Source organism: Cervus canadensis, chromosome 32 (genome assembly GCF_019320065.1).
Source record: "Cervus canadensis isolate Bull #8, Minnesota chromosome 32, ASM1932006v1, whole genome shotgun sequence".
Taxonomy (NCBI): domain Eukaryota; kingdom Metazoa; phylum Chordata; class Mammalia; order Artiodactyla; family Cervidae; genus Cervus; species Cervus canadensis.
The window spans coordinates 32,474,832-32,500,869 of NC_057417.1; the positions used below are offsets into that span (position 1 = coordinate 32,474,832).

Genomic DNA, 26,038 nt, shown 5'->3' on the forward strand with positions numbered 1-26,038 from the left:
TTCCCTTCGCTGAGCAGGGACCGGGGCACGTGCAATCTCGTCTCCATGTGGTCCCTGCTGGCCGTGGGGGAGGCAGAAGCTCTGCTCTCCTCTCCAGACGGACCTGCGAGCGGGCCAATCTTGCCACTATGTCCTGGGCCCAGAGCCCCCGCAGAGGGCAGGGCTGAGAGCTCCAGGTGGGACCAGGAAGGCAGGAGTTCGCGTCCCCGTCTCCGCCGGGACGGTGCCGGCCCCAGGGCCCCGGTGGGAAACGCAGCCACAGGGGCGGCGCTCCGCGCCGAGACCCACAAGCCTCCAGCCCCCAGGTGAACGCCTGCGCCTCCTGGTGTCCGGGAGCGAGAAGGGCGGCGGGGACGGACGGGAACCGCACAGATCCTGGTGTGTGAACGCAGTTTATACCCGTTCCCACCAGCTTTGTGCCCGGGACCCGGAACTGAACGAAAGCAACGCATCTGGTCCCGTGAGAACGGTTTCTGTTTCCGTGTGGACTGGGCGCCCGGTCGAGTCACCCTTCACCAGGGCAGGGAGCTGGGGATCGCCCGCGGTCCCGTCCGGAGCCCGGTGCTCCAGGCCCCTTGCCCGCAGGTGGTAGAACCGGGGGGCTGAATTCAGTCCTGCTTAACTGCAGGTTCAACCCAACACTCGGCTCCATCATTTAGAAAGTGAAGGGTGTGGTCCCGATCCACAGGAGTCCACTGGGTGAGCCTCCCAGCGGCGACAAATGATCCTATTTTAAGCTTGTAAACTGTGACCTAAGAATTCACGCTGGTGTAGAGGTCGGGGTTCAGCCGAGCCCCTTCTCGTCTGTGCTTCCAGCGTGGTAGCAGGGGTCCCGCCGCTGACCGCTCTGCCCCTCTGCTTCCTGCCCGAGCCCCTTGCAGGACCCCAGACCGCATGCAGCGGAGTGGGGTGGGCAGCAAACACCCATCCATCCTTTGAGTTCTTCTCAACCAGGGCCCCTCCTGGCAGCGCACAGGTTACGCCGACCTGGGTGAGCAGAGGGTTCTCACATCCGAGAAGACGGCGCCTGGGCTGGCAGGGCCCCTGGGGCTGGGAGGCTGAGGCTGACGGGGAGAGCGCCCGTCCACTGGGATGGCCGACCCCAAAGACGAAACCACATGCCCGTGACAAGAGAAAGCTGGCACAGCAGATCCGAGGCCCCCAGACACCCGAGGCGGGGGCTCACCAGCAAGGCTGGGACCCATCGATGAGGAGGCAGCTCTCGCCCCGATGATTCAGGCCCCAGAGCGGCCACATGCAGTCTCCACACCAAAGGTGCCACCGAGGAGCCGGACGCCGAGCTGGTTCCGGAGACAGAGGGCGGGGCTGCAGGTGTGGCCGGGCGGATGGGGCTGCGGGCCGGCCCCCCCCCCCCCCCCCCGTTCTCGCTCAGGGCCCCGAGGAGGCCTGGGTTCCAGACCCTTCGCCGAGGGTCCCACTTCATCAGGGACCCTGGATGGACGTGCCGAGGCTCTGGGGAGGGGGAAGCTGACTCCATTCTCCCCCTCCCCTCTCACACGGCACTTCACATCGTTGCGATAAGCTGTGTATCTGCAGATTTCTGCGGCAGATGCACCCAGGGTACCTCAGAGCCAACCAGTAGGCAAGTGGCCTGAGGTGTGGGGACTGGCCCCAGCGCCAGGGCACTGGAAGCGGGCGGTCAGTTACGCTGCTCGACGGCTACGACCCAGGTACACGCACAGCCTGGCACGGACACCGCAGACCCATCCTCTGCTCAGAGGGAAGGCGGACACGACGCCACTGCTCTCCCACTTGCATCCTTCACTGTTGCTGTCCGAAGCATCCAGAACCGACTTTGGCACCATCGACTCCAGGCAAAAGTCCCTTAGAACCTGAATGGCTACGCCTCTTGGTTTGGAATGCAGAGTGTGAGGTATACGAGGTTGTCTGGATTCTGTAGAAATGAGAGGGGAAGCCAGGCACACACTGGAGTCTGTGACCACAGTCTCTCGTCACTCGTGCCGAGCTGTTTTGGAAGATGCAAACAGAAAGGCACAGATCACCCTTTAAGTGGGGTGTCACAGCCGGCCGCCTCGTCCCGCCTCTGACTCAGGTAGGCAGGACCCCACGGACAGGGGCAGTCCAGCTAAGAGCACAATTTGGGTGCCCATCCCACCTGATTTCTGAGCTTTATGGACAAAAGAACACCTACAAATGTCCCTTAGACAAACCCACAGCCCACACATACAGCTGTTCGACAGGAAGGCTACAGCCGAGACCAGGCAGTCTGAGTACGTGACATCCCTTGGCTCTGGTGCTCCCAGGCGTCTGTCTGTCTTTCAAGCCCACGGGCTGTCGGAAGGAAAGGTGTTCAATTTTCAGGAAAAACCTCTTTCTCTTAACACCGACCCGGAAAACAAGACTAGAAACGGGAGTCTACCGCAGAAGAAATCCCAGAAGAATCCAATTTGGAAAGAATTTAATTAACAAAATAAAACAGGGAGAGGGGAGAGAAATGGTCCCGGAGGGGCTCCAGGGAGAGAGGACCCCCCAAGGCCGCCGCCCGGCCCGCCTGAGCGGGACCAGATGCGTGCTCGCCGGGCCGCCTTCTCGGCCCGCACCTCTCTGTACAGACGGAAAACCCCAGACGCCTGCGGGCTGTTACGAGCGGGCTCGAGAGCTCCTGGCTGGCTTGGCACATGAATACATGCAAAGCAAAAGTGTTTCGAGGGCTTCACCAAACAGTTGATTTTGGCAAAAAAAGAGAAAACCAACGAAAAGCTAAAAATTCATAAGCAGGATTAAAAGCCACTGAAGTGAAAACAATGTATTTCTCAACAGTATGGAATGAGCCTACAGCTACAATCTTTTTTTTTTCTTTTTTCTGTAGAAGTCTCTGCCATCCTCTCCCCAGCTTGGGTCAAAGTTCATAGCAGCATGACTGCGAAGTCCTCTGTCAGCCAGTGTCCTCTGCCTCGGGGCCCGAGGAGGTCACAGGTCGCGGTCAGTCCGTCCGCAGAATCATGGGGGGGTGCTCGCTGTCATCCTCCAGCCGCAGGGCGCTGGCCTCGTCCTCCAGCCCCGAGCCGCCCGCGGCGCCCAGCTCGTCCGTGTAGGCTGCGGAGAGAGCGGCAGGCAGGCTGAGCCCTGGTGGGCAGTCCCCTCGGGGACGCCGATGCCCGCCCAACCGTGGGCAGTCCCCACAGGCAGGCCAAGCCCCCGGTGAGCCGGCCCCTCAGGGAGGCCGACCCTGAAGCAGGACCTGGGCCAGCAGGGGGCTCACGGCCCACAGGACGTGGAGTTCTCACCTCCGCCCTGACCAGCGAGCTCTCTACAGCCCTGAGCCACCCAAGAGAGAGCTGACTTTCCAAGACCCGCAAGGTCAGGAAGGAGCGGGGCGCCCGTGTGGACCCAGGGGACAGGCTGCGGAGAGCCCTCCGGGGTGGGGTGGGGGTGCCCAGAACCGGGACAAGGATGCTCAGAGCCTCCTTGGAGCACAAGCTGCCTTCACCTCGGGGTGAAACAGTGAGCGAGAGTGCGGCGGGCAGAGCACGCGACCACTCATGCCCGGGGCGGGGCCCGGGGCGGCCTGGGGGAGCCGGCCCCCTCCTGCCTGGGCCTGCCCGCTGACCCGGGCCCCAGGCGGGAGGGTCAAGACCAAGGGTTTGGGGCAGAATCTGAGCTGAGTAGGGGCAGGCGGTGGACAGTCCACAGGCACCTAACGCCAGAGAGCTACTTTTGTCTCAAAGATGAAAATGGACTCAGCCTCGGGAGGCCTTTGAAACTGTGCTTTACAACAGCCGGCCTGAGCCTGCAGGCCCCGCCCCCGAGTGCAAGAGAGCCGAGCTCTCAGGCCCCGCCCCCAGGCTCGGCCCAGCCCTTACCCAGCGCCGTGGGGGACGAAGGCGCGAGCGGGCCCTTGGCCACGGCTGCGCTGTACGCCTGCGCCACCAGGGGGCAGTCCTGGGACGTGGAGTCCAGGATCTCGTTGGTTGTCTCCATGCTGCCGTCCAACCTGGACGAGGACAGAAAAACCAGCAGGGACAAGTCAGGGCCATGCTGGGGCCGCCCGGAGGGCCACGCGTGACGCTGCGCTGACCCGCGCGGTGACTCCCCCGAGTGTGTTCCCCGGGATTTACACACGTTCAGTCTGATGGAGAGAGCTGGACCTAGGCAACCCCACTGCGTTTCCTGAGACTGAAGACCAAACCAGAGTACGCTGTAAAATAACAAAATCACCCCCATGTTCGCCCTGATTGTAAGAGTATTAGGGTACCACTGTTTAAAGACAGAAAACCCAACGGCACTACCTCCCAATTAACTAACATTTATTCCTTCTCTTCAAAGAGAACAGCAGCGTCTCAGCAGCATCCCAGGCCCCTGGAGAACCCGCCCCACATCACAGACGGCACCCTGAGGTTGCTGCTTCCGTGCACGACGCTGAGCTGCGTCCTCAGCGGCCCTGCCCCGAGACACACCCCCCACCCACAGGAAAAGTGCACCCCAGCCGCTCTGGTCTCTGCTGCGTGCTGAGCTGGGCGCGGGCAGAGGCGTGGAGGGTAGGCTCGCACCCACACCGATGGGTGGTCGTGCAGAGACCCGAGCCTCTGGGTCCCTGGCTTTGGGAAAACGAGCAAGTCGCCCTTGCCCACAGGGACCCCCTCCCGCCTGGCAGAGGCGCAGCCGACTCACTGGTGCTGCTTCATGAGGGTGCATTCGCCACCTTCCTGGGGGTCCAGGTTGTACATGTACAGGTACCCGTCCGAGGCACCCACCAGCAATCGGGGAATCTTCTGGATTCTAGTGAGAATAAAAAGCAACCAAGTTCTAGATCCGAAACTTCCACAAAGTTCCTATTAAACTAACAGCCTGGCCTTTAGCCGGGCCAGGGAAGAACGCCCCCCCCCGCAAACGAGCGAGTGTAGTTTCGTGCACACACACAGTCCACACACGAAGATAAAGAGCCTCGGGCCTCGTGAGGCTGCCCGTGCTGGAGGCCAGGGCTCAGGAACTGGCCCTCTCACGCGGTTCTGAACTAATGATGCTCTCCAAATGTCCCAGCAACAACGGGAAGAGGAGGCGTGGAGGGTCAGACGCTGTGGGGGCGGGCATCTGGGTTCCCTAACAGCGTCCAACCTACGGCCCCCTCCGCGTCCCCGAGACTCTGGTCTAAACCAGAGGGCCAGGTGTGCAGGTCATCCCCGGTGGCCCGGGACCCCGCTCCCGGCTGGATGCATGGGACAGAGGCAGCCCCCCTCCCCAACTCACGTGGCCAGCGCACAGATGTTCTTGTGGCCACAGAAAGGCAGGCGCACCGTGGCGAAGGCCCTGCCCTGGTTGAACATCTCTGTCACTTGCGAGGGCAAGTAGCTGGTGGACGCCATGAGCACCTTCCCGAAGTAGCCGGTCCAGGTGGTGGGCTCCTCCTGAGGCCTGGGAGGGGGAACACCGTCAGACACGCGTGGGCCCTGGGCTGAGAGCGACCACGCGCCCCTCACGCGGAGGCGAGGCTCAGCCCCGAGACTCGAGAGAAGGCTCCCAGGCTCGCGGGGACCCTGGGGACGTCACAGACTGTGTCCTTGGAGGGTCTGCAGAGGGGCCAGGAAACAACCGGCCCCTGCTCTGTTGCTGAGGACACGAGGCCCACGTCCAGGACCGCTGCATCTTTCTATCGGGAAGTCTCCAAACACTCCGAGCGCAGCCACCCGTGCACTCCCGCAGCCCATCCCTGCTGTGTTTACTCTGTAGAGACATGTGAGTCACCCCACAGGCCCCTCAGGGTGAGACAGCACAGATAACAGCACTGATCCTAGTGGGAGGCTCGCCATAGACGCTAAGAGACGACAACGCAGAACCACGCCCTTCGCCACACACACCGCTGCAGTCACACGCTCTTTAAATCAACGGCTGCACAAACGGAAAACGCCTCTCGGCAGGAGAGAGGCAAGTGCCCCCTCCCAGGGTGGTCCCCCAAGACGTGCCATGGGGGGAAGCGCTGGGGGCAACCACCCTCTGCCGCCTCACCCAGCAGGCCCCCTTCGAACCCCACCCATCCCGCCGCTGAGCCCCCACGAGCCCCCCGGACAGCGTCCACGCTTCTGCCCGTCGGTGGACAGAGGGCCCTGTGTCCCTCTCAACGTCTCTGCGACTCACTTTTCTTTCACAGTCTCGAGTTTGAAGATGTGCACAGTCTCGGTGTTGCTGGAGGCAGACAGGAACATGCCATCCATGCTGAAGGCCAGGGAGCAGATGCTCACACACCTGCGGCGAGAGGGGCGGGGTCGGCCACACTGCTGCCCGGGCGCGGAGGGCAGACGGCAGCCAGCACCGCCGCCCCCTCCGGAAGGGACATCACATCGAAGGAAGGTTCCCATGACAGGCGCAGGAGGGCCTTCTTACTCCTTTCTAGTCACCTTCTCAAACCATGTGAGGAAGGAGAGCGTCTGAAAGCTGACGCCCTGACCGAGCCTTCCTTTAACAGGTCTTCACGTGGCCACGTAATGAAAGGAATCAGGGCTTCGCTAAATCATTTTTGGCAGAATCAGGCTAGACTTACAGCACTAAGCTTAGCAAAAGAAAGCTAATCACTGAGATTATAGCAATTCTTAACATGGAAAAGCATGAACTGGCGACCCTGATAACGTTTAAGAATAAACTTCTGACATCCTGAAACTAGCTCTCCTTAAAACATCACTGTAAAAACCCCGCGCCTCGTTTCCTCACAGCCCTCCAGCCACAAGGTGCGCTGAGCCCTGTCCCTGGGGAGGGGCTCTGCGCGTGTTTCTGGAGCTCACGGCGCACGGGCACGTGCGAAGGCGCGGACGTGGCTCCCGCCTAGAGGAGCCTGGAGGCTGGGGGCCGGGGCTCAGTGCTGCGAAGAGAGGGCTGAGCAGCGAAGGGAAGGCGCTGCAGACACTGGGGGAGAGGCAGGAGGGGGCGCTCGACTGGCGGGAGGGCGCAGGAGCCGGCAGGTCACGGCCAGGGCCCACGTGGAGACAGCTCCTCTGAGGAGCTGGGAGAGACGGGGCAGGGAGGCGCACCACAGCAGGAAAGCAAGGAGTCCTGCGTGTGGCGTGAACCCGGGAACGGGGAGGCCCCGAGAGGCTCCCCGCAGGGCTGTCCCCATCTGTCTCACTCCCCCGTGGAAGAACAGCCAGTGGGCTCAGGCCTGAGGGCCAGAACCCGGCGGACACGAGCTGAGGCCACGGTGAGCGCAAGGCCAGGTGGAGATGCCTGGGGCGGGCGAGGCCGGCGGCGGGGCGGGCGCCCCCCAGGTTCAGGCGCCAGGAGGAGGGCGGGGCTGTTCCCTGGGACATGCTATGTGCAGCACAGTGGCCCATGCTCTGGCCGCTGGGTGGAGGGCCCAGTAGGCGGGAGAAACGTGGGAAACCTCGGCAGGTGGCCTGGGGACGTGGAGGCATCCCCGGGCACAGAGAGACGCCGTGGCTGAGGATGGATGCCCAGAGCGGGGCCAGGGAGGCTCAGGGCAGAAATGCAGACACAGGGGCGGGAGCAGCAAAAGAAAAGACCCAGACAGATGAGCGTGAGGAAAAGCAAAGGAAAAAGGAAGGAGAGAGACAGGAAGCAGGGGACAGGGAGGCCGGCAGCCCGAGATCGCCCGTGAGAGCCCTGGAGAAGGCGGCTCCAGGTCCCGCGGGTCAGGCCCCACCAGGCAGGGATGCAGACCTCATGCCACAGGGCGGCTGCGCTCTGCCGTTTCTTTAGAAAAACACTGTGCGGCCAGAGCCAGCTGCTGGTCGGAGGGGGGCTGCAGGAGCTGCTTATGGGTTTTCAGAGTCGAGGAGAAGGGGAGGAGCCGCTGCCCAGGTCAGGAGCCCGAGTGCCCACTCAGCGCGGGCCCAGCTGCGCAAGCTCCTCCTTTCACAGCCCGGGCTATCGGGCCACGCAGCTCGGCACTCAGGGCAATCACAAACAACAAAACACAGCTGCCTCTGTAACAACGCCCCTTGACCTCCCACAAGACCCCAGGCCCCTCCTGCCCCACCAGCTGGGCTGAGATTGCTGGCGGCTGGACGGGGGTCCCCAGGGCTTAAGTGCCCACTGCCGGTCACAGAGAACGTGAAACCGAACTGCAAACAGATGCTCCAGATTCCATTCTGGACACTTGCACACGTTACCTCTTCACTCCTCTCCGGAACTCAAAGAGTTTCTGTCCTTCTGGAATGGAAAATACCCTAATCACGGTCCCCTGCAGCAGGGAGAAGACGACAGAAACAGGAGGTTGAGCTGAGTGGAACCAGGCTCAGGTCTCTTGCTCTTCGGACGCTGGCGGACGGGCGCCGACAGCTGTCCCAGCAGCACGACCCCGAGTCCTGCACCCCGTCCCTCGCCGGCACCGTCAGAGCACACCCTGCTCGCTGTTCACACGGTGAGACGCCGTCACTGCTCATCCTAACGCTGAGGGCCCTGCAGCCACAGCTGCGGCGCTCCCCGGCAGGATGGCTGGCACACCCCGGCCCAGCATGCTTCAGCCACCGCGCTCGCTCGGCTCAGGCGCGCGTGGCTGCGGGCACGTGGGCCTGGCTGTGAGCAGTGGGGACAGACACCGCTCTGGGGGCTGGGCTGTGTGAACTGCGGTGGACAAGCTGGCGGGACTCCGAGTTTGCACGCAGCCGCCTTACCTTCTCGGAAGCAGTGGCGAGTTTGGTTCCGCTGGCGTCGAAGGCCAGGGCTGCTAACGGGCTGTCATGAGCCGGGATCATGTTCGCAGCTCTCTGGAGGGGAGGGGAAAGTGACCCCGTGACCACTGTGACTGCGAGTGACCCCCGCCGCCCGTGAAGTCACGCGCTGAGAACGCCCACAGCTGTTATGGAAACCCCTGCATGGCTGACACAGATGCCAAGTCCACCCGATTAACCAGGGGCTGGGGAAGGGGCACGGAAATGCCACTCGGAGCCTTAAAGAGAAAGGAAAGCAACGTCCCCACAGAGGCTCTGTCGCTTCCTCCGTTCCCTCCGGCACGCGTGCTGCCCACTGCTCAGCACGGGGAGGGGGGCAGGAGCGCGGCTGGAGGCAGAACGACCCGACCCGCTCGGCCACCAGGAGGCTGCGTCGGGAATTGAGCCGCCGAGCCAGGGAACAAGGAGGCCGGAGGCACCGACCCTCGCCTGAGGAAGGATGGGCATCGCACCGCTCCCCAGGAGCCTCACCAGGTTGATGGTGTCGAAGACCTGCACCTCCCCAATGGTGGCGCTGCCTGGATAGGCCAGGTAACAGTTGTCGTTGTTGATGGACAGCGCACACAAGCCTGCGGGCAACACACGGGGACAAAGCGGGTCAGATCGGGGCCCCCGGGCTCCACCAGCAGCCGGCACGTGCTCAGCGAGGCGGGGAGGCCACGAGCTCTGATGCGACCTGGGTGGTCGCATCGCTGGGCCTTCTAAGTTCCAAGCCCCCGCCCCCCCACGCCCCGCAAGTGACAGCGGGACTGCTCAAAGGCCCTAAGGCCGTGGTTGGAACTGATCAGAAACCCCAAGGCTGCATGCTGACAGAGCCCATGACTCGTGCGGTCACGAGACCAGCATCAGAAGGACGGTAGCTGGCTCTAAGAGCAACACTGTCTCAGCCCGTGGAACCTAAGGAGAGAGAACTCTCACGGACAGAGACCTCTGAGGCGGCGGCGCCCCGCCCCGCTCACCAGTGGGGTTTGGGGGCGTCTCCCGGATGGTGTGCAGCACCTTCATGTCCCGGATATTGTGGATATAGAGAGACTCCTCCAGGCACACGATCAGCCTCTGCGAGAGACGCGGACACGGAGGCAGGACGTGAGGGAGCGCCCGACCCCGAGCCCCAGGTAGGGCCTCCTGCACCGGACACCACACTCCTTCCGGAACGCCGCGTGTGCACCGCGCTCTAGGCCCATCACCGCGTGTGCACTCCAGGCCCCGCCCATCACCGCATGTGCACCAGGCTCCAGGCCCAGGCCCCGCCCATCACCGCATGTGCACCGCATGCTCCAGGCCCCGCCCATCACGTGTGCACCACGCTCTAGGCCCCGCCCATCACGCACGTGCACCACGCTCCAGGCCCCGCCCATCACTGCGTGTGCACCATGCTCCAGGCCCAGGCCCCGTCCATCACTGCATGTGCACCACGCTCCAGGCCCCGCCCCCACCCCGCCCCCACCCCCCTCAGTCCCCTGGAGCTGAGCCCCCCACGCCTGCAGCTCCCTCCTCCGGTTACAGAGGACCTCTAACTGTGAGGTATAATTGAGCATGACAGAAAGTGGTCCCTAGCTAAGAAAACTGGGGTTTGATTTTGTTTCGCTCTCGGCCCTCCCCTCATGAAAACCAGGTTGAGAGGCTGGGGTCGCTCTGGTGAAGGCCTGCTGCTTTGAGAACCCGATGCTGAGTGAGGCTGAGTAAACCGCAGCCACGCGGCCATCCCGGGCACTACCTCAGGTCCTGGCCACCAGGCCCATGCTTCAGGCCAGACATCTTTGTGGGTTTTGGGACATAAACCAGACATAAAAAGGTAGTAAATCCTTCACCTTTAGTTAAAAGTTAAATTAACAGTTAAAAAAGGGATAAAGAATTCCTTGGGTGTCCTTGGTCAGGTCTCTGCTTTCACTGCTAAGGCCTGGGTTCAATCGCCGGTCAGGGAACTAAGATCTCATAAGCCACACAGCATGGAAAGAAAAAAAAGACGTTCAGAGGTTTTTTAAAAAGGTAACTCTTATAAAAAAAGGTTCATGTCTTAAGGGATGGGTAAAGCTAATGGCACTAGCCAGGGCATCATCAGGAATGGGGCAGGGGGCGGGCTGCAGTCTGAGCAAAACTGCTGAGAGGAGCGAGCAGACCTGAGCCCAGGCGGGCTGTGAGGGGAGCAGAGCGGCCGGGATCTGCCCGAGGCCCGGCGGCCGCCTCCCAGGTCACTGGAACAGCCTCGCAGCCCAGAGCCTCCCGGGAACCCGGGCCCGGGGCGGTGAGCGGGAGCGCCGCCCACCTGCCTGTTGAGCTTCACGGCCAGGATGGTGTTGGAGTAGCTGTAGTTGCAGATCTCGGTCCCCTTCTTAAAGTGGCAAACCTTCAGCTTCCTGGGAGCCTTGAGGCTGACGATGGCCACCAGGCTGCTCGAGAACAATCTCTCCACGATGCACACGTCTTCCGTGTCAGCTGAAAGGAGGGAGAAAACAAACACACGTGAGCGTGTATCCTGTCAGCTGGCCCCAGGGGTCCCCGCACATGAACACGCGTCTAAGGGCAGGCTCCCTGCGGAGAGCTCGGGGGCAGGTGGGGGCAGGGGGTAGACCCCCAGGTCAAGTTCATGGTTTACAAGGCCCAGGCGAGCTGCCCGCCGGTCGCCCCACACTCTGAAAGGAGAGCCTGCTCCTCAGAGACCCCCAGCTCTCGGCCACGGGGCAGGCCCCCCACTCCACACAGGCTGCACCTGACACTCGACGGGCCCCCACGTGCTCCCGCGGGCTCCACGCCCGGGGCTCCGGGCTTACGGACCCCAGTGTGTCTGCTCTCCGCCCCTTAGGTCCCTGCGCCCCACTCACACGGGGACACCCCCACTCAGAAGACTGTGCCTAGAAACCGTGTGTGCAGCGACCTGCCCAGAAAACAGGGGCACAGTGGACTCTCCACGGCTGTCACCTCACCCCCAGCTCCCTCAGTCCCCACTGCATTTACTTGTGGTCACCGGGGTCAGTTCAGGGGAGGAGCAAAGAGCATTCTGGAAGGCAGGACTCTGGATGATTTCCAGCTGTCTGGACCTGAGCTGCAGCTGAGCCGGGGTTAAGCAGCGGCCTGCTGATCAACCTAACAATGGCCCAAGGCCACACTCTACTCCATGAGGTCCCGAGCTCAGAGGACAGAGAACTAGATGGGTCACAACCCGGGGACCTGCAGGGCCTGAGCGCACTGTGACCAGGCTTGCCCATACCCAAGACCGATGGCTCCTTCCAACAAGCCCTGTCACTAAATTCCATGCTTTAACTGAAAAAACACTTGTAAGTTTAGAAACCAAACGACTAAAGTGAACGAGTAAGCTCCACAGGTCCCATATTAAGACAGAAACTCTTTCCAGGAGAATGCAGTGGCCTGGGTCATCGCCATGTGGGTTTGAACTCTGACGTGCTTGGCATGGGGCCTATCCAGGGGGAGTCAGCCCAAGGCGACACGACACACATCTGTGGGACTAAAACTAAGGTTTTGCTATTACGTGGAATGGGACGGGCAGTAAAGTCAAGCTCCTGGAGAACAGGCAAAACCAAGCCATAGCAGGAAACCCAGAACACGGCCTGCCTCCCGGGGGTGGGGTGAGGGAGCTTTCTGGGGTGATGGTCAACTGTGATGGGAGTCCAGGTCACACGGATGTACATGCATTAGTCAGACACGGATGCTTCCTCCAGATGTGTGTGTAAACATGAGGCGTGTACTGACTGTACACAGAGACTGTGCACAGACGGCTGTCTGCAAGGGGCTTTGAAATGCAGACACACAAGACGGACAGGCAAGTTCAACGGTCACAACAGACTCCAGATCCTTGGGACATGGGTACTGACTATAAAATACTTTCAACTTTTCTCTGTGTGTGAAAACTTCCATTAACAAAACGGTGAGAAGAGGAAAGGGATGATCGTTCATTTGCTTAAACCAAGGGCAGAAAAAGTAAAGAAACATTTGCTTTAGGTGTCTGTCTAGCATCCCACCCCACTCTAAGTTTGAGAATTTTTGAAACTTTCATGAGAAGAAGCATAAGAAACTTCTTTCTAGCATTTTAACAACAGGGGAAGCGTGGCGTGGAGGCAGCCAAGCTGTTTTTAGCTGCAAACATTCCTAAGAGCAGACACTGTGACGAAGCTCCAAATACCCAGGACCTAGACTCACAAATGTCATCCTTCTGCCGTTTGGCCTCAACCATCCTTTTCTTTGCTGACTTTTCAACGAGAGGCTCATCATCTTGACATTCCCGCTAAATAAACGAAGACACAGGAAAAATGTCTTTTCCAGCTCATGAAAAAAGTGGAAGATTTCTTACATCAGAATCAGCTAAGAGTGGATCAGGTATTTAATGTAGAACCCGAAGCCACAGAACTGAAGGAAGACGTGCGAGAGTGCTTAAGCACCCAGAACAGGGAGGACTCTGAAAGCCTCAAGAGCTGGGCTGGGCACAAAACATCAAGGAGGGCGAAGAGACCACGAGAGAGGTGAAGAAGCAAACGGCCCAGAAGTATTCGCAACCTCCACCAAATGGCTCCTGTGCCTTCAAGCAGTAAGAGAAATGATCCAACAGAAAGAGTAGGAAAATCGAAGAAAAACACATGCAAAGGACAATGACTTCTGGAATAAAGTTTCATTTCAGTTATGATTTAAGAAATGCAAAAAAGACAAAAAAACATTAAAAAACCTCAGGCTTATAAATACACATCCACATGATAACCTGGCACACAAACATTCACAACAGCCAAAGGGAAACAACACCCAAACAATGGCACATCCATCGCTTGTCCATCAGCAAACACAGCACATCCACACCGTGATGACACTGAGCAAGAAAGGAAGGGAAGTGCTCGCCCACGCTCCAGCATGGCAGAGCCACGGAACCAGCCCACGAGAAGGAAGCCAGGCCCACGCCATTCCATTTATCTGAAACTTCCAGAGCAGCAGATCGACAGCGGCATAAAGGAGATTAGCGTTGCTCAGGGCTGAGGGGTGAGGGAGAGGGGAGCCGTCACCCTGCTGCTAATGGACTCAGGGGTTCTTTGGGGAGTGATAACAATGTTTTAAAATTAGATTAAGGTAGGTTGCACAACCCAGTAAATATACTGGAACCTGCTGAACTGTACACTTTAAACAGGTGGTTTTTTATTGGCATCCAAATTACATCTCAAAAAAGCTTCAAAAAAACCCCACAGGCAGACTACTGCATCCATGTGAATTCTGACCAGTATGCTGAGACCTGATGTAGCGAGCACAGGGTGGTGAGCAAGAGTGATGGACAGACAGACGGGGGCAGCAGCCCAGTGACAGGGAGGGTGGAGGGCCTTCACCACGACCCTCTCCCTGGGGTGACCCATGGCCCTGGACCGGGAGCACACACAGGCTTCCACAGGCTCTCAAACTGCTAAAATCACATGCTAAGCATTGGGTTTTTCTCTGGGAAGTACCCGCAACTTCCATCAGATTTCCAAAGGAGCCAGAAAAATCAGAGAATGGCCAAGGCTGCCTGCAAAGGGCAGAGGAACTGCCAACCACCAAAAGGGCCATGTGCTTTCGTCTCTGCTTCAGCAACAACCAACCAAGAGGACCCCACCCCTTCAGCCTAGGAATCGCCCTGGACCTTTCAGGAACACACCTTCACAAAGTGATCTACCTTTATACAATGCCAGGTTCACACACTGCCTGCAGTTCACTGCCTGCGGTTCACACCCTGCCTGCGGTTCACACCCTGCTCGTGGTTCACACACTGCCCATGGTTCGCACCCTGCTCATGGTTCACACACTGCCAGGTTCACTGCTCATGGTTCACACCCTGCTCGTGGTTCACACTGCCTGTGGTTCACACCCTGCTCGTGGGTCACACACTGCCTGTGGTTCACTGCTCATGGTTCACACCCTGCCCATGGTTCACACCCTGCCCGTGGTTCACACTGCCCGTGGGTCACACCCTGCCCATGGTTCACACCCTGCCCGTGGTTCACCCTGCTCGTGGTTCACACCCTGCCCGTGGGTCACAACCTGCTTGTGGTTCATACCCTGCTGGTGGTTCACATTTACTTATTTTTCTGCTGTATTATTTCCAGTTTAAACATTTCTATGTTAACACCTCACTCCTGAGAGAACTTTTGAAAATAAGCAGCCACAGCGTCCACAGACCCCGAGTGAGTGGTCACGTCCCACAACACGGAAGCGGGCACGGCCGGCAGCGCTGGGATCCAGGTTGACGCCCGGGGAGCAGCGCGGCGTGGGTGCGCCCGGAGGCCTGGCTCTCACGGCCCATCGTGGTGGCCTCGGGCAGTTTGTGCCGAACTTCCTCCTAGAGACTGCCCATCCAAATGGATGAAACCACTTCCTTCTAGAAAGAATGTCGTCCTCCTGGTGCACTGCAGAGCTGGTGGTGATAAAACTTCCCACAGGGTGAAGCGGGGAGGAACCAAGCCGCGAACCAGCACTGTGCCGTCCCCGCCTGGCATGTCCAGGACACCAGGGGCTCAGAGGACACGTGCGTGTGTGGCCCATCTGATCGTCCACCACAACAGATGCAGGCAGAGAGGGTCCTGGGCTGCGCCACTGGAAGCCCCATCACGGCACACCTCACCGAGCGCACTGTTCCAGCCAGCGCCCAGTCTGCCCATTCTGGACCGAGATGGACAGCCTGCTTATGTTTTGTTTCCAAACCGAAGGCCTCGTGAGGTTTGAGGTCCTAGCTCAGAAACATAAAATGCAAAGATGACACAGGACACAGAATCTGAAAAGGCCAACTTCTCCTTCCAAACTTCCATGGCATTTTACAAACAATTCGTCGTCGAATCTGAAAAGGCCAATTTTTCCTTCCAAACTTCTGTGGCATTTTACAAACAATAAATCTACAACCTTTATTTATATTGTCTACCAGGGTACGGTTTCATGGCAGTAGTGTTTCAGGGAAGAGAGACCACATATTTGCACATCACACACCTACAGGTAAATAGAAAAGGACACGAGAGGGAAAGAGAGAGTGATTAAACAAACAGGGCACACACAGTGGGCAAGGCGTAAACACGGGACTTCCTGCAACTTGAAGTCTGAAAGAACAGTATAGAGTTAAAAGCAAAAATCTTCCAGTGCTGCTGGGCAAAGGTCTTGGTTTTTTGTTGTTGTTGTTAAATAAACAACAGAACAAGTAGTGGTCAATCTTGCTTTTCCCAAGACCAGGTCTGGCTCATTCTTTCTGTGGCAGCAGCGGTCACCAACAGCAAGGATCTGAACTTATGACGGTCGGTCAAGAGTCACGGTCTGCTGAGCCAGGCTGAGTCTGGAGCAGTAAGTTCTACTCTGCTCAGATTCTAAGTGCAGAAAAATGCCAGAAAACCATCTTGGTGCAGTAGCTAATTTGTTTTCTAAGAGACATTCTTTTTATCTACTTAATAAAAGAATATGAAAGAGGAAAGGTGGATAATATTCTAGGAGCAAAAGAATTCCACAGCTTCAGTGCATTAACTGTCAGAGAGTTCTCTGTCCATTCCCTCACCTATTTTAAGGGCAAAAGTTCACTAAGAAGAACAAAGAAATCTCTATACCACTTTACCACGCTGGTCAGTATATACCCACTCTTCTGATGATGCTATCAAGACATCACATTTGGGGGACTTCTCTGGTGGCCCAGTGGTTAAGGCTCCAGGCTCCCAAAGCAGGCGGCCCAGGTGTAACCCTGGGCAGGGAACGAGATCCCACAGGCTGCGACTAACAGAGCCCATGCCACAGCTAAGGCCTGGAGCAGCCAAAAAAAAAAAGCATCACATTTTATTCCAACAAAAACCTTTGAAAAATAAGGTGCCAAAAATCACTTAATAAACTTCAAGGAAACACATTAGTCACTGAATGGATTCAATCTGAGGAAGTGCCAAGACCCTTTCTAAGCACAACGGGTGGGGGTGGGGTGCGGAATCCTGTACATTTCAAACCAGATGACTAATCCCTGCAGCCACAATTTAACAGCACAACTGGGCACTGGTGGGGACGCAGATTTAGTAAATGCTTCACTCATTCGAAAAGCCTAGTGGAATCCTTTCTCCTGTGAAGAAACTCCCTACAGGAAATGATCGTGTGTGGGGCTAAATGAAGGCGGCCAGTGTGGAGGTGAGCAAGTGCTAGGGCTCGGACACACTTCATCACCCAGACCGCACCCGCCAGCCCCGCATGGGGAGAAAGGCTTTCGTAGGAGATCCGGTAAGCATCAGACAGATGAGGAGTCAAGTCCGTGGCAGGAGCCGTGAGTCAGGGACCCGCACTCGAAGAGTCCCGCTTCCAGCTGTCTCCTCATGAAGGGCCCAGATCCCGGCCTCCGGGGGCCTCCTGGGGGTTCAGACACCTCCCACTGCTGGAGGTGAGGGGCGCCCGAGGCGGACCCGAGAGGGGAGGCCAGGGCCTGGAGGGAGCCTGGTGAGCCTGGGACCCCGGTGGGCGCGAGAACTCTGCCGCTGCAAGCGCCAGGTACACGGAAGTGCCTTTTCTCCTGCGGGCCTCGCCGCGCGCTAACGGAGGTGGGCGGTGGGATTTACAGCTGCGTTTGCCCCACACCGTGTCCCCGGCCTGGCATCTGACACAAGCACATTTGCTCGTTCCTGGTCTGCCTCCATTTAAACAGAGGGTCACGAGAGCAGGAACTGTCACTGCTGCGTCTCCACGGCCGGAACAGGGCCGGCACACGGCAGGTCCTCGGCGAACGAAACCAACAGTGGACACGGGGTGTCTCTTCACAACCACTCACTGAAACTCCCCCTTCGTAAGGGACACTAACGGGTAAAGGAGCATTCCAAAAGGGAATACCAAACCACGGTGGAAGCAAAGTCGCTAACAGTGGAACATTCCAGAAGCAGACACTGGCATCGTTAATACAGAGAAAACCCAATTTCCCCAACTGCATGCCCATGTGGATAATTAAAATGATAAAGAGCAAACCTCTCTCTGAATTCATACCCCAGAGTGACGGAATATGAGCATACTGACCTCCTCAGTTCTCTGTAAAGAGAATTCTTAATGAGGTCAGGCCACAGGCAGGCTTCAGAGTTATCGTCATGTGTAGAGAAACTATTTACAAACCACGTACATGAGAAAGGACTAGCATCGAGGGTATATAAAGAACTTTCAAAACTCAGCATTACAAAGTGGGCCAACACAAATAAGCACATGAAAAGATTTTCGACGTCATTAGCCGTCACGGAACACAAAGCAGAGTGAGACAGCAGCGCACAGCTCCACCAGGACGGCCTAAACAAGACACGCCGGCCACACCCAGGGCGGGCAAGGATTCCGAGGGGCGGGCTCACCCATACACTATAGGCAGGAATGCAAACCGGCGCAGCCTCCTTGGAAAACAGCTCGGCACTTAAAAACAAAAAACCCCCACACCACCACAGCACTCAGCAATCACACTTAGACATCAATCCCAGAGCAGTGATGTCACAGCCACACGAGACCCGCCAGCTCTAACAGCCCAAGACTGGAGCCAGCCCACGAGTGCTCTGCCAGGCGATTCATTCTGGTGAGCCATGGTGTTCCACTTTGCAGTTCTCCTCTGCCGGCTAATGTCTCTTACGAAGGGGGAGTTTCAGGTGCAGGAGAAGCAGCTGGGCCGTGTCCGCATACAGAATTCCAGCAACAGAAAAGGTGGCGCTACCGACACCCAGCAGCTTGGGTGAACTTCCAGGGAAAGACGCAGAGTGACAACAGCCAGTTCTCAAAAGGTCTGCTGGTGTTTAGTCGCTAAGTTATGTCCGACCCTTTTTTGACCCCATGGACCGTCAGGGCTCCGTGGGATTTCCAGGCAAGAATAGCGGAGTGTGTTGCCATTTCCTCCTCCAGGGGATCTTTCCCACCCATGGATCGAACCCGCATCTCCTGCGTCTCCTGTGTTGGCAGGCAGGTTCCTCACCGCTGAGCCACCAGAGAAACCCCTCAAAAAGCTACATACTTCCATTGATGTAACATCTGCGAAATGACAGTCATTCTGGAATCAGAGGACAGGTTCCTGGCTGCCTGGGATCTGTGACTAGGGTGGGGGTAGACAGGTGTGGTTACAAAAGGGCAATGGAAGGACCCTGTGCTGTTAGAACCACCGGGTAGCTCCACTGTGGTGGATATGGGTGTTCGGGCTGGGTGGGACCACACACGCGCACACACACTCTGACAACACGTGCGCGCGTGCACACACACACACACACACACACACACACACACGGATCGCATCCTGTCGCCTTCCTGATTGGGATGCTTTATTGAACTTTTGCAGAATGTTACCACTGGGGGGAACTGGGAAAAGGGTAGAGGGACCTGGAGTATTTCTCACAACTACACATAAACCTACAATTCTACTGATGAAAAAGTTAGGTACGTGTGAGTCAAAGTTTTTCATCCCACTCTCACTGGGGCAGGGCCTGTACCTACTACTATTTATTCAGCAAGTACTCTCTCTCTCTCTTTCATTCTTTTACACACACACACACACACACACACACAAAGAAACTGAGGTCCATGAAGTGATCTATGTAAAGTCACAGCAGGTGACTGAGAAAGGTGTCAAAGTTCACGGTCCTCCTGCAACCCCACAGGTCTCTGACACACAGCTATGAAAACACCGTAAGATGCCAACTGGGAAAAAAATAAACCATTCCGAGGCGGGGTGTAAATTTTTCAAATTCTGGAAGTCTTCCATGAGAGATACCTAAATAGTTTTATTCACATTTAAAAAGGGGGAGCATTACAGAGTAATATAGCGTGATATCATGTATTGAAAAAGAGGGCCCATAAAACAAGCACTTCAAGTATTTCTACATGTACATTTATAAGCATGCAAATGCACACTTTGATATGATCTCAGAGAGCAAATACCGGCTGTTCACAGTCACAGCTGCCCCCTGGCAGTAAGGCTAAGGTGAAGGCAGATCCATGGTCAAGGGGTATCTCTGTATTTTAACCATCACGTTTCAATTAAGAATACAACCTAATTCAAGTATAACTTGTCTACTTTAAGAAAGGGGAAAAATAAAGCAAACACTTACTGCATTCATAGATCTGTTCCAGTTTATCCACAGAAGAAAGGGAGAAAAATTTATACCCGGATTTACTACCAACAGCTAGAGACCTGCAAAAAAGCCAAATTCAGAAATAAGAGCTGAGACGTGTAGGCAGGAATAATGCACAAACGAGCTCCTCGTTACCAAACTTTCTCCATCATCTCCACCCAAAACTAGCACACACGGGTTCGTGTAGCTGGTACCAGGTGAGTAGTGGCAGAGGGGAAAAGAGGTGGGGCAAGGAAGACGCCGGATCTCAGGCCAGGAAAAGGCGACTGTCAACAAAGGCAGAGAGTGAAACTTTAAAGGTAAGTCTGACATAAAAATAAAAGTACTCGACCCTAAACCAATGATCCCCTCAAACACAGTGGGGTTTCTCAGGTGACCCGACACACGTGCGTGGTTGTATGGGAGAGTCCGAAGGTGAAGATAACATGCAAATTTTAAACAAAGGCATTTATACCCTTGGTGAATGACGGTGTCTCTTGGCACTGCAGTGGGCTGTAACGAACGCAGCTCAGTCATGTGATGCTGAGGCTAGGCAGTGGGATGGAAATAAAACAGACCAAGAGCTAACTCCCAGTCTGCAAGGGGAAGACCACATCGCAGGGCTGGGCCAGAAGGACAACCCTGTGTGTACGAGCCCACATTCACCACCCAACACCGCTGCTTTAGCTCAGAGGCTTGGGAGGACTTCCGAGCTCTCGCTCCAGATCCCCAGCGTGGCAGAGCTGCAACACGAGATGAGCTTCCCTCGCAGAAGACTACTGCTGTCCAGGACGTGAGTGACCCAGGCAGCAGAGATGAGCTGCAAGCATGGGTTTCAGAAACACAGAGGGCGGGAAGCGGTGGGACAGGCGGACTCAGAGCAGGGGCCTGCCTGGCGCTTCATGTCTGGGAGAGCAAGGCAACAAGAGGAAGCAGAAGGTAAACCAGAAGCCCAGAAATAACAAGGCTGACAGCTCACACGATGAGTACGTGTGTGCCAAGATAAAACTAGGGCTATTTTCATGATCATTTCATCTATTAGAAACTTGAGATTTCCAACCTCTCACGCTCAGGTAGAAGAAACACATTCAAAGAACAGACTTGCTATGAACACTATTGAACTTTCAAATTGTAATTGGTTCACCCCAGATATATAAACAGAGTAAATCTCTACCAACTCAAATAATTCTCTGCAAAACACTTCACTATATTGAATTAACTAGTAATTAGGTACTGTTACCTATAAATACTTTGAAAAACAATAAAGGAGCCAATAAAAACACAAGAATATTCAGGAAAGCTAAAAATAAAAAATCTCAGCAGTTCACAACTTCTGGAAAATTGATGTTCAGGAAAATGTTTTCCAGACAACTTAGGGTTACTATTTTAAGCACCCAAGCCTTTTCCCCCAGCATTTCCGATTCTCTTAAAAAGTCATTCTTATACAGGTTTCTGTGTGGGATGGCAAACCCTCGACAGCCGAGTGGACTCGCACCACAGAACAAGTGTACTGTCAGAGTGAAGTGACCCTCAGACCCTAACGGGAGCTGAGGGTTTGGGCGGGCGGCGGGCGGTCGTGCTGGGCGACACACCACCTGTCACCTTTTCCAGCACTGCTCTCCAGGCACCCTACCGGCATTAACAGGCCCTCCTTCAAATTTCTTGTTGACCTGGAAAGCAAGTAACCAAGCTTCATAGTTTTATATGTAAAATAAGCCCAGGGGGCTTCTTCTATGGGCAAACTTAACCAAACAGAATTGGTGAATGAGAACCTGGACTTTTATATACCCAGGGCCTTGCCTGTGCTCCAAATGGCAGAATTTGTTAAAACTGATCAAATACTTGCTCTCTGACATTCTTCCAGATGCTCAGAAATGGGTTTAGGGCACTAAACACTTTCGCTAGTTTTCACTGCATGGCTTCCCGCTTGTGAACCCCAAATCAGTGGGGATGTAAACAAAAATACACCACCTGTTTTTGATAGGTGCGTGTGGTACAGCGTGAGCATACACTTTACCAATAAAAGCAGGCACCTTTAAAGGACGGCATGGAATATAAACAGGTGTGATATTTACATCTCGGATACCAGCAGTCAGGTTCACGGACCCGACTTTGTGGAGATTCTGCTCTTAACACCACCTCTGAAGGCAGCGTGGGACAGGTATGGTAACAAACAAGCATGAGAGTTCCCTGACAACTAATCTCATTCCCCACTAAGTGTCGCTGCGGTAAAGTTTTTGTTTTGTTTCTTAAGGTAATACAATGAGATCTTTTACCGACAAAGGGAAAACCAGCAATAACAGAAAAAAGGATATATTTACTTAACGCCCCATTTCACTGCCACACCCCTGCCTTCACCTGTGGCTGGTGTCAACATCCAGAGACCCTACGGTACCCTCTGGAGATAAGGCCCAGTCCTTCACCTTTGGGGGCAGGAGACAGCCACTGCTTCTGAGACACACTTTGGGCCAGCCCTCTGGATCTTCGCCACACAAAACTTTCCTCCACCGCAGAGCTTCCTAGACCACCCGACCTGAGCCTTTGGGGGTTCTGCGGGTTCAGGTAGGCTAGTTCTCTGCCTTTCCCACCAGCGATGGAGAAGCTACTTCCTTTATCCCTTGCTGGTTTCCAAAATTTTGTTGCTGGTGCCTTTCTTTCTCATTCTCCTCATTCTATGGGCTTAAGCCTCTTTACGTATCTTTTTTTGATATTTTACTGATTGCCATTCTATCACGGTTCTGAGCGGGAACCAAAATTAATACTTGTGTTCCATCCACCATCTTTACCTGCAGGTCTCTGTCACTGAATTTAAACTTGATTGCTCAGTATCTAAGGCAGGGATTTCCACTAAAAAACAAACATGTTTTTTAAAAAAACATTTCAAAAATATTTTAAAAGGAAAAAATCATTTTCTTAATGCTTTTTTCTTTATTCCCTTACCCACGATCAGCCGGCCCACTAATGTTTTCCCTTTTCGTTATCTTCACCAAAGAGCTACACTCAATGATGGGGTAAAGTGGAAACAGCTCACATCCACAAAAAGGAAGCGGCCTTAAGTGCTGCTGAGACCTGGCAGGCCCCAGGGCCCACCGCAGTAAGCCCCTGTCCACCCCAGACCTCACCCGGACCTCCCTAAGGCCTTTCAAACTCAGTAATATCCAAAGCAGAGTTCACCTTCCCCCTAAACTGAAGCCCCCTCTGATCCTTCTATAATGTGCTGCCACTGTTCATCTCAGACCCAGGCTGGAGACGTGGGAGGGACCTTCACTTCTCCCTTAGGTGCATTATGCACCTCCCGTGTGTCACACCAAATCCCACTAGCTCCCCAGTAGCTCACTGCTGGCCTCTGCCGCTGGACAATATCCTCCCCAGTGACTGCCCTGGTTCCTCAAAATGCCCTCCACACGCGGGCAGAACCACCAAGAACTTCAAGGTCAAAGGGTCCTTACTCCCATGCCCCTGGATCTACTGATGAGGGAAAAGGAGAGAAGTGACCTTCCAGGACAACTGATGTAACCTAGAAGCACCCCGGTCCAAGGGAGCAATAAACTCAGACCAGTGCCTCCCTACTGCCTCTGTGCCCGTAACTTAGACACGAACAGCATCAATGCTACAGACGGAAGATGAGGGAAGTCAAGTCTGTGTCCTTCTGTTTCTCTGAGGAATGTGGTTTCTAAACGATTCGGCTACCGCCCAACACTGAGTCTGCACATGCCTCATGGGGCCTCCTGCAAGGACTCAGTCCCTGATATTTCCATTGAAGAGCCAAGTGATACTCCACACCTATTAGTTTCTTAATTTTGATGTCAAAAAAACAAAAACTCCTCCAAAACAAGCCTTCCAAAGGGTTACTTTCAAAAGTGGGAGATGACAGGGACCAGCTTCTCTTAATTCCTTCCCCCTAGTTCTAGTTTTTAAAAAAAAAAAAAGAAGGTAAAATAAAATAAAACATCCAGACTTTTAGGATAAAAATCACAGGAAAAAGAAAAACAAAACCCTGACAATATTTGAAACCATATTACTACCACAGACAGGACAGATATAGCTTCATATGAAAGGAATATTGCTGTTCAAGCATTACTGTATAACACACAATGTATTTTCTATTAAGTGAAGTGGTTCCAGATTTTCTCACTGAATACCATGAATGTGGATCCAATAATCCTTGCCTTCTGAAAAATTACTGGACGTAATTACGTAATAACGTAAATACTGGAGATGGGGCAAGGGAGGGAAAGGGGTGAACGGTCTGGCCTCTCCCCAGGTGTACACTGACAACAAATTAGTCACTTTAGTCAATAAACTTTTAGTGTAATCCTAGCTTACTATTCCTTCTTATTTCTGCTCATACTCTATCTAGGTCTCTCTGGCAACTCAAAATTATGATGCAGCAATCTGGTCTTGAACTAGTAACTTTAGGACTCACAGAGGAGTGGGAAAAACACATAATTTCTAAGCACAAAAAGATCTTATTTCAGGCAAGAGTGACATTCTTCTATCATATAAGGAAAATGGTGTTTGAATGCCACTTGAAATGACAGCAAAAGAGAACGCTTTCTCATACCTGATTTCCTTTCAATATAAATGGTGAGCGGTGAAAAACAGGAAGAACAGTAGAAAATATTCTGGAGATTCTCTAATTTATACAAGACATAAAAAACCATAAAGCTACCATTCTTACTGGTCTCAAAATACTAAGGGCTTAAAAACAGAATCATCATTGGTTTGAACTGCCCTCTTCCCTACCCAGATTAGTATAACATAGTTCTCAGTCACAACCCCCTGCAACAGGTGGTCCAGATTGCTTTCCCTGGAGTGGCTTTTGGTCATCACGCTAACCCTTCCTCTTTTTCATCTTTAAAGATCGCTACAGTCTGCTTTCTGTGTTCACCGTCCTCCATACCCTACTCTGCAGGTACAAACAACAGCAGGGTGGACTGGAAAGGAGGCTGGAAGAGAACTCAGGAAAGCTGCTCCCACCCCACTATTAACAGAGTCTAGACCCAGGCTCTGCTCCCAAGTTCCTGAACTTCGGTTTCCTCCTTTGAAGTTGGCACAGGTGATCTGCTCCCTTCCAAGCCTCATCCCAATCCCACCGTGGGGGGCTCTGCACTATTTTCCCAACTCTGGAAGGTGTGACTGAGCACCCTCCGCATGCCACTGACTTGGTGCCTTGCCATTCTACAAATGACTTTTCTTTTGCTGATTCCACTGAGCCAGGAACAACTCAACCTACTACTTAGTATGAAGCCAACGACCCACTCCTCCCCACTTACATCACTTCCTCTTACTCACTTCCCAAGATGGCTCTCCTCCCTTCCAGTCCCACTCATCCTACCTTCTCCAGAAACCTCCTCTAATAACTATTCTCACAAGTTCCCCCAGGAGACAGCCTCTGAAGAATCGGCTTCAAACCCGTGAGGGTTTGGACAAACAGCGTTAGGAACCAGGGGTTGGCATCAAGGGCCTCTCTTCCCATACAAGGCTGGCCCATTCCCCGAGGCTCCAGGACTCCTCACGGGTTTCTCTGGTACAACCCTCCCCTTGGCTAGTTTCTCCCCGGGTCAGAGACCAGAATTACTGCTAAGTTTGTTTCCTGCTCGAGGAAGACATCAAGGTTTCCTGTCAAAAAGAACAGCACGAGAGGAAGAAAAGGAAATAGAGGGGTTCCCTTAAGACGAGGAGATGAGAAGAGCCTGGAAGAGCGGAAAGAGTGAGGCAAGAAGCCTGACGAACAAGGGGGGTGGGGGGAGGCGGGATGCACGGGAGAAACCCACCCCCAACCCCCACCGCTCCAGAGATGGTTGGGACAACAGGTCAGGCCACAAAGTTCGGGCCCAACTTGGCGAAAAGTGAGATGGAAAAGACAAAGCCTTCTTGGAGATGGGGAAAAGAAAAGACCTCCCCTGGCTCCATCCCTTTCCCCGCCCAGAGGTCGCAGCTCCCAGGGCAGAGCCTAGAGGGTTCCCCAAGGAAGGGGGACCCGCCGGGGGTGGGGGACGACTCCGCCCTCCCCGGGCTCCAGGGCCCCTGGTTCTCCCGGGACCCTGACCCCGACCCCCGACCCCGCCCGTCCTTACGTGACGTCCTGGTTGAAGTTGGCGAAGAGCAGCTGGCTAGCGCCGGCCTCACCGCTCTGACTCGCCAGGTTCATGGTGGGCGCGCGGCCCGCGGGCCCGGCCGGGGGCTCGCGCGCGGGTGGGGCAGGCCGGGGTGAGCTCAGGGTCGGCGCCGGGCCCCGATCGCCGCCTCGCTCGCCGCCGCCGCTCGCCGCCTGGGCATTAACCGCCGCCTCATCCCGGCCCCCCTCTTGTTTATGCTCCGGAGCCGGGGTGCCTGGCACGCCTG

The 26,038-nt window shown here is 55.3% G+C and overlaps 1 protein-coding gene across 2 annotated transcripts; it reads right to left on the reverse strand.

Annotated features, from left to right (window-relative positions):
* Positions 1-2,423: 2,423 nt before the first annotated feature.
* Positions 2,424-26,038, reverse strand: WIPI2 (WD repeat domain, phosphoinositide interacting 2). 2 transcript variants are annotated; one of them, XM_043455753.1, is made up of 12 exons: positions 25,771-26,038; positions 19,688-19,770; positions 10,927-11,096; positions 9,620-9,716; positions 9,132-9,229; positions 8,604-8,696; positions 8,100-8,170; positions 6,115-6,222; positions 5,230-5,394; positions 4,654-4,761; positions 3,846-3,976; positions 2,424-3,078 (listed from the first exon to the last, which is right to left on the reverse strand). In XM_043455753.1, exons 1-12 carry the CDS (start codon positions 25,842-25,844, stop codon positions 2,966-2,968), a joined length of 1,311 nt encoding a protein of 436 aa, XP_043311688.1. In that variant the 5' UTR covers positions 25,845-26,038; the 3' UTR covers positions 2,424-2,965. The 2 variants fall into 2 exon arrangements, with proteins under 2 accessions (XP_043311688.1, XP_043311689.1); XM_043455754.1 differs by lacking the exons at positions 19,688-19,770; positions 25,771-26,038 and having other exon boundaries at positions 10,931-11,064.

What these genes read in the sequence shown, in the direction of transcription:
- WIPI2 (XM_043455753.1), bottom strand. Translation starts at nt 25,844, where the DNA reads ATGAACCTGGCGAGTCAGAGCGGTGAGGCCGGCGCTAGCCAGCTGCTC. An exon ending in GGAACAGATCTATGAATGCA is followed by an intron (nt 11,097 to 19,687) that starts GTAAGTGTTTGC and finishes CCCTCCTTTCAG; the next exon opens with CTGACACGGAAGACGTGTGC. An exon ending in AACATCTGTGCGCTGGCCAC is followed by an intron (nt 4,762 to 5,229) that starts GTGAGTTGGGGA and finishes TATTCTCACTAG; the next exon opens with AATCCAGAAGATTCCCCGAT.